Consider the following 8,148-nt stretch of genomic DNA (forward strand, 5'->3'; position numbering starts at 1 on the left):
TACTCTTTACAAGTAACATAAGTTTATATAGACAGTTTCATTGCATCATTGATTATTCATTTATGCAATTTCCCACCCCCTTTTCTAACAACTAAACCCTAGAATTCTTTTGTATACATACGTGTGTACCTATAGTAACATTAAATGATTAATAACATGATGACATTTTAACAATTTCTTATTAGCACCTTGAGGAGTACCAGCAGTTAGGAACAGGGAGTGAAGAACACATACAGAACAGAATCTAAAATGAGATAGGGAGAGGGGAATGCGAGAGTCTCCTTATCTGTTCTCTGAACAAACTAGCGTTCTCCACACAGCACATTGCACACAAGAATGCAGCCCTGTCTTATCTCACTTTTCCCAGCTCCTTGTGAGACATACTGCTTCTCAGTATTTTTCCACTCAAAGATTACCCAGAAACCTTTGTTAGCCTAGCTTCAGTCAAGTTGGCATACCTGTATTGTCTGCTATGTCTTTATTTGGGCCTAACACTTCTAAAAAACACACACACACACACACACAGCCCTCCTCTAACACACAGACAGTGCCCCTGTAACACACATATTACAGGGGATCACACCCCACGCTGTGATCCCTTGTAACAAACGCACCAACATCACACAGCCCCAGCTGTCTCTTACTGTGACACACACGCTGCACAGTCTTGCCGGGGTCCTCTTATACCCACTAGTCTCTGCTCCCCTCGCACACCCGGGAAACAACCCAGGAGTCCAGGCTCCCAGCCCACCCCCAGGGCACAGCGGGGCGCTGGGGCACCCCCGGCTGCTGGAGCCGGCGGGGCGGGGCCAGCCCCCTTGGTCCCAGCCCGGCCCGTTCGCAGGCAGGTCCCGGCTGCAGCCCCAGGGCGGGGACGGCGAGAGCGGCCCGGGAGGCAGCACGGCGGGCGGGAAGCGCTGCCCGGGCGGAGGAAGCGCCGGGGGCCGAGCGAGCCCGGCGATGGCTGCAGCGGGGCCGGCGCAGTAGGAGGCGGGGCGGGGACTCCCGCGGGCACTGGCTGGTCCGCGGCTGGGGCCGAGCGAGGGGCCGGACCGTTCCCTCCACGCTAGTGACCCCGGGGCCGGGTGCAGCAGCTGGGCCGGGGAGCGGCGGAAGGACCCGGTCCCAGGGCTGGGGGTCCCTGGCCGGGCGGACACGCGGAGCCGGCGCGCGCCGCCGGCCGGGCAGAGGAGCCTGAGCCGGGGCGGAGCGGGGCTGAGCACAGGCCTGGGGCGGAGGCGGGAAGAGGAGCCTGTTCCCTGCCCTGGGATTCGGGCTCTTCCCAGCGCCCCGCGGGGAGCCCCGTGGGGAGCCGAGGGCGACTCCTGTCCCGGCCAGCAGGGCCCCGGGTCCCTGGGGGAGCTGTGCGGGGGGAGTCTCCCTGGGACGGGTCACAGGTGCTGGGCGGGGGGTTCCCTGGGAGTCGCTCCCCTAGAAACCGCGTCCCCTGCTGAGATTCCAGGCTGGGGGCTGGAGCGGAAGGTGCTGAGTGTGTAACGCTTGTGCCAGCAGCTCCAGGTGGCGTTTGAGGACGTTGCTCTGTATTTCACCCGGGAGCAGTGGGAGCTCCTATCCCAGCCAGAGAAGCAGCTGTACCGGGACCAGATGCTGAGGAATTACTGGACCCTCCTTTCCCTGGGTAAGGACCGATTTCCCTTCATTTATTCACAGCTGTGAAACGGTTGGGATCCCCATGTGCCACCCTATCACTGAGCGGTGGCAATTGCCAGCCCCTTTCAGGTCAGCTCCCTGTTGGAGGAGAACTCAGGGCTACAGAGCCTGGGGATAATCTTAGTGTGACTTGTCTATCTGCATGACCTACCTCAGTCAGGGCACAGTGGTGGTGGTCGCAAACAGCCAATGAGCAACAGTCTCCTCCAGGAATCCCAGCCAGACATTTAGGGCAGCAACTCTGCCTCAGGAAACCACTCTAGTTAGACAAATAAAGCAGGAAAAAAACACACCTGGAACAGCTCCTTACTTCCCCAGAAAGAATGAACATAGTAAATTTGACAACTGTACAGTTGAACAATGCAAAAGAACTGGAATGTCTTTGTATTGGCACCACCTGGTGACAACTGCAATGACGGGTTGTGGCCGATATGCCTTAATGACATGCCCGAAATGTTTCAACAGCTATAAGATGGCAAAGGAGCAATGTTCCCTTCTTCTAAAGTCTGAAACATTTATCACAGGGAAGGAGACATTTGGGTAAGTGAAATAATGACCAGAAAGAAGGTGGTTGTGGATTTTCTATTCACCCTGTCTCTTAATCTGAGACTAATGGGTGTTCACTGGTGTTTCTATGGGTTAAAGGAAATCCATGTCACACACTTATCCCATCGAACATAGCACCACAAGATAGCATAGAGGCCAAGGTGTTAGCAGAATGGATATTTCTATGGAACATCTAGAGTTACCCCAGCAAGGCTTTAAACTCAGTCCCCACTGCAAAATGAGAAGGGGTGTAGACATTGCTGATTCAGAGTACGAGTGAGAGATGGGAAGAAACCTTCTCTAAGGAAGGTTTATTTCATTACTCTCCTGCTTGGGCTCTCTTGTGCTTTCCTCTAAAGCAGCCTGCGAGATTGGTGTCTTGTCATGCCAGGCGCTGCACAAACATATAAACTTTCGTAATAAAACTTTCCCTCCAAACAGGCTCTTCAGGTTCCAAACCGGACTTAATCCACCGGATCGAGCTAGGGGAGGCAGAGCTCTGGATCCAGGATGCCAAGGGCTCCAGGGTAAATTCTGTGCTGGAGCGCCCCTCCTCAGGTGAATGATAATAATCCTGTCCCTTCTGATTTACACACCTGCTAGCGGAGAACTCCTTGGTGTAGACGGTAAAGGCAGAGCGAGATTTACTGACTGGGAGCTCAAGAGAGATAGATTGAAGCTGGGAATTAGGGGCCAGTGTTTATGTGGGAGGGGGAATATACCACTGGGAGAGCTCCCCTAAGGACACGATGGATTCTCCCTCACTGGGAGTCTGTCAGTGGAGATGGGGTTTCTCTCTCTCACGGCTTTGCTCTTCTTCCGCCAGCAGTTACTGGGCTGGAGTCAGGAATGACTGGGGGAGATACTCTGGCTCAGATAGGCAGGAAGCCAGGCTGGATAAGCACAATGAATCTTAGAAATCATCTCTGCACTGAGACAGGACCAAGTATTACTTAGTCCATCTTTGACAGGTGTCTGTCTAACCTGTTCTTAGAAACCTCCAATGATGGAGATTCCACAATCTGCGTAGATAATTTTGTTCCAGTGCTTAAGTACCCCCAGAGGTTGGAAGTTTTTCCTAATCTCTAACCTCTATTTCCCTTGCTGCAATTGAAGCCCATAAAATCTTGTCCTGTTCTGAGTGAATAAGGTGAACAATTTATCACCCTACATTGTAACAACCTTTTATGTTCATGAGGAGTATTATCAGTTCTTGCCCCACCTTCTCTTCTCCAGACTAAACAAACCCAGTTTTTTCACTTACTTCATAAGTCATGTTTTCTAGACATTTAATCAGTATTGTTGCTCTCCTCTGACCCTCTCCAATTTGTCCACATACTTCCTGAAGTGTGGGGCCCAGAACTGGACACAGTAATGGGCGTAGTCTATCTTTGTTTTTCTCTGCTTTCCCATGGATTTGCAAAATGCTTTGTTTTTTTCCCTTTATATGGCTAGTTACATTTTGTTTTTTGCCTTGGCCTTTCAAATTTTCTCCGTACATGCTTGTATAAGGTGATGCCATGCAGAGGATGCCTTTGTACAGAGCAGATCTCTAGCACTTGCAGCGTTTCAGTGTAATGATCTAAAACTGCCCCACATGCCAGGCAGCTGCTGTGGGGGGAGTGGACACATTTGGGGGCCAGATTAAATCGTCCTGCGGGCCATGACTTTGAGTACCCTGGTGTAGGGGCTGGGTGTGAGAGAGAGGGTGGTGGGATGGCCTTTGTCACATCCCTTTTCCTGCTGCTCTTTCTGGCATGAAACCTTTGTCACTTACATTGCTTCAGTGTCAATGCTTAGCACAGCCCTTACAGGTCTGTGACTGTCAGTAGACCAAAAACTGGATGGCACCATTCACCCCTTCCAGCTCAGCAGTGCCAGGGATCGGGTTGTGACACAATACAGACGTGTTTTCCAGGTTACAGCAAACAAACCCTGAGTGATTGCGCATCCCCCCAAATCCTTTTCTCTCTCTCTCTCTCTCACACACACACACACTTCCCCCCAACCCTCAAATCCTTCTCTCTCTCTCACACACACACACACTTCCCCCCAAACCCTCACCTTCTTGAGGATTTTAGTTTAGATTTAGTTTTGCACAAAGATTAAAAGCTCAGGCTGAGAGTGAATGATTTCTTCAAAACAAATTCCTAGAAAAAGATTCGCACCCCCACAGGAATAAGCCATAAAGAAGTAAATTTTATGGAAGTAAAAAAGCAAGAAAAAACATCTGGAAACTTAGGCTGCTGTTAGATATTTAAAAAACAAAACGAAACAAAAAACAAACAAAAAAACAACTGCAAGGATTAAACACCAGGAGTGGCTTTCTGGGGTCTAGCCTAAAGGTTACAAAAAGAAAACAATAGCACCTGTGTTAGCACAGAGGCATCCACAAGCCCCCCCAAAAGAGAGCAACCTGATAGCGTCTAACTAAACATTCCTCTTCCACTTACATAGCTCTAGTTCCAAATGAGAAGGTCTAAGTATGGATATTGATGATTTTCATACCTTGCTCCAAGCTTCTTACAGCACAGCTGCTGTCCTGTCTCTCCAGCTGAGAGAACAACAACAGAGAGACAAAAGGGAGGTTTTTACTCATTGTAAAAATTTCTAGCCTTCCCATTGGCTCTTTTGGCCAGGTGCCACTCACTTCCTCTTACCTAAGCATAGCAGTGAGACTCCTTAACCCTTTACAGATGAAGCAAAGGGAACAGCTACTAAGGATTTTTATAGCTAACTGACTGACTGGCTGGCTGGGTATACTACCCACCCCCTCCTTACAACACCTGCCCTTCTCCTCACCCTGCCCAGGGGGAACTTGCTGCCCAAAGAAGCACCCTTCTCATAGCACTGCAACCCTACCCCCAGCCTTCTGCAGAGGCATTGGGTGAGGTAGAGCAGTGGTTCTCAACCAGGGGTTCGGGGCCCCCTGGGGGCCTTGAGCAGGTTTCAGGGGAGCCTCCAAGCAGGGCAGGCATTAGACTTGCTGGGGCCCAGGGCAGAAAGCTGAAGCCCCACCACATAGGGCTGAAGCCCAGTCCCTGAGCCCTGCCACTCAGGGCTGAAGCTGAAGCCTGAGCAGTGTAGCTTCATGGGGGTCCCTGTAGCATGGGGGCCGAGGCAATTGCCCTGCTTGCTGCCCCCTAACACCGTCCGCAGCTTTTATATGCAGAAAACCAATTATTGCGGCACAGGTGGCCCGTGGCGTTTATATAGCATGTTGAGGGGGTCCTCAGAAAGAAAAAGGTGGAGAACCCCTTGGGTAGAGGTGATCTGGGAGGCAAGGCCATTCGCTAAAATTTGACCCGCCTCCCCCATCATCATGACCATGGGCGGGGGCAAATCTGAGTGGCACTGTAATCCCGCAGGCCAGGTCTCAGTGCCCGGAGGGAGGGGTTGGGTCCTGCCCTGTCAGACAGGAGCCACCATTGCAGAGTGAGGCACCCATCCAAAACCAGTCATAGAGAAATGGGGAAATCGCTCCATCTGTGACATTTTCCATCCTTGAGAGCTCACGATTAGGGCTGCTGCTTTAACACTGGAATTGCCTCTGCTGTCTCCAGCAGGGCATGGGATCCCGGGAGGAACGATGGTACAGTCTGAATGTGGAGAGAGCATGGCAGGAACACAGGATCCCACATCCCACAGAGGGAGCCATGCACAGAGCACAGTCCATCCCCGGGGTAAACTCAGCCAGAGACCAAACCTGACTCCACACCAGAGGCTCCCCATGGGCCGGCGTCCTCATCACTGCATCGACTGCGACAGGAGGTTCAGGAACCCCTTCGCACTGACCCAGCACCGGCGCATGCACACCGGGGAGCGGCCATTCTGCTGCACTGACTGTGGCAAGAGCTTTGCAAACAACTCAGCCCTAAGAACACATCAGCGCACGCACACCGGGGAGCGGCCGTATCACTGCACTGACTGCGGGAAGGGCTTTGCAGAGAGGTCAAATCTGAGAACGCACCAGCGCACACACACTGGGGAGCGGCCACACCACTGTGCTTACTGTGGCAAGGGCTTTGTACAGTCTTCACACCTAAAAAGACACCAGCGCATGCACACCGGGGAACAGCCGTACTGCTGCACCGACTGTGGCAAGAGCTTTACAGAGAACTCAACGCTGAGATCACACCAGCGCACGCACACCGGGGAGCGGCCGTATCTTTGCACTGACTGTGGCAAGGGCTTTGCCCAGAGCTCGGGCCTGAGAATACATAAGCGCACACACACCGGGGAGCGGCCGCACCACTGCAGTGACTGTGGGAAGAGCTTTGCCCAGAGCTCGAAGCTGAGTAGACATCAGCGCACACACACACCAGGGAGCAGCTGTACTGCTGTGCCAACTGTGGTAACAGGTTCAGCAATGCCAACAAGCTGACCCAGCTCCAGTGCATGCACACCCGGGAACGACCATTCCAATGCACTGTCTGCAAAAGAAGCTTTGCACAGAGCTAATACCTGAGAACACACCAGCGCATTCACAGCAGAGAGCGGCTGTACAGCTGTGCTGACAGTGGCAAATGCTTTGTTCACTTGGGCAACCTCACCTGGCACCAGTTGACTCACCCTTCTTTCACCACCAGGGCCTGAGGGGCTTCTGGCAGCGGGTGGGCCTGACACAGTGCCAGCGATGCAGATAAGGGAGTGGTCCTGTCCCCATGATGTCCAGCAGAGATTGTGAGGGGCAGGGAATGGGACTTGGCTGAGCAGTGTGGGGAAAAGCAGACTGGTGGGGGGATTTTAGAGTAGATGGTCACAGCCTACTGCATTAGGTCAATCTTTAAAATAAATCAGCCCAAATGTACTAAGGCCTAACTGACCATGAGGCCTGATGAACTGTGTGACTGGCAGGTGCTCACGGAGACTTTTGCATTACTCCTTGAGGAAGTCTATGACCAAAAAAAAATTTTAAATTCTGCACATGGTATTTTAAAATTCTGTGTATTTTATTTGTCAAAATACACTATAATCACACTAGTTTCAATTATTTTGGCAATTTATTTAAAGCTACCTATCAACAACTATGTTTGTAACAATACAGACAACAACAAAAAATTCAGGAAATGATTTTTCACAAATAGATTCCTTACTAGACCTATTAATGCAGAACTTTGAGTAATAACTCATAAACTACAACATCGAAACATATTTTCCACACCTCTCAGAAGCAGTGCAAAGACTTGGGGGAGCTAGGGGGTAATGGAGAAGCTGAGGGAGAGGGAAGTAATTGCTGGGAAGGATCCTGGAGTGAACTTTGAGTTGTGTGTGGGTGGGAGAAGTATGAAAGAGTGGGGTTTTTCTTGGGGGGGGGTGATTATTAGGCTTGAGGAGCCTTTCATATGATACTCTGGCTTGCCCTTGGCCTCTCCCATTGAGTCAGGCACCTCTGCCCCTGTGTGCCCCTGCCCCCCTTTCACCCCATGTGTCCCTGCATCCCCACTTGCATTCTGCTCGTGGCTCAATGTGAACTCACTAGCTCCTGTGACACCCCAGGCCCCCCCTCCCCCCCATTCTGTCCCTCTCCCCCATGTTCCTTGCCTCCGCACCTGACCCCAAGGGCAGAGCCCTGTGAAGTGTCCTCTGACCCCCCTCCCCCTCTGGCTGCCTGCTCCAGCCTAACCAGCTGCCCTCTCTTCTGGTGCCACAGCAGCCCCTAGAGGGCAAAATGTGTAACTGCAGCACGTCGCTATCAAAACCTCCTGTACCCACGTGTCCCCGCCCCTCTCCCACAGCTGGGAGCGAACCCAGGAGTCCGGGTCCAGCCCCCCACCGGCACAGCGGGGACCGGGCTCCCCTTTACGGGTGCAGGTGCCGTGAGCGGAGTCTGGGCCGCAAGGTCCCAGCCCAGGGGCCTCCCCCGGCTGCTGACGCAGGCGCGGGGCGGGGCCAGCCCGGCTCGTCCGCAGGCGGGTCCCGGCTGCAGCC

At 52.6% G+C, this 8,148-nt stretch overlaps 2 protein-coding genes across 2 annotated transcripts in view; one reads left to right on the forward strand and one right to left on the reverse strand.

Moving 5' to 3' along the window:
- AIP (AHR interacting HSP90 co-chaperone) overlaps positions 1–8,148 on the reverse strand; it is a 340,731-nt gene that overhangs the window by 31,055 nt on the left and 301,528 nt on the right. The gene's annotated exons all lie outside the window — the stretch shown is intronic.
- Positions 922–8,148, forward strand: part of LOC116822209 (uncharacterized) — a 20,753-nt gene continuing 13,526 nt past the window's right edge. Inside the window, 5 exon segments of the mRNA XM_075064702.1 lie at positions 922–981; positions 1,507–1,639; positions 2,659–2,775; positions 5,781–6,529; positions 6,532–6,807. Coding sequence (XP_074920803.1) covers positions 961–981; positions 1,507–1,639; positions 2,659–2,775; positions 5,781–6,529; positions 6,532–6,807 — 1,296 coding nt within the window. The 5' untranslated portion in view covers positions 922–960.

Source organism: Chelonoidis abingdonii, chromosome 4 (genome assembly GCF_003597395.2).
Source record: "Chelonoidis abingdonii isolate Lonesome George chromosome 4, CheloAbing_2.0, whole genome shotgun sequence".
Classification (NCBI taxonomy): domain Eukaryota; kingdom Metazoa; phylum Chordata; order Testudines; family Testudinidae; genus Chelonoidis; species Chelonoidis abingdonii.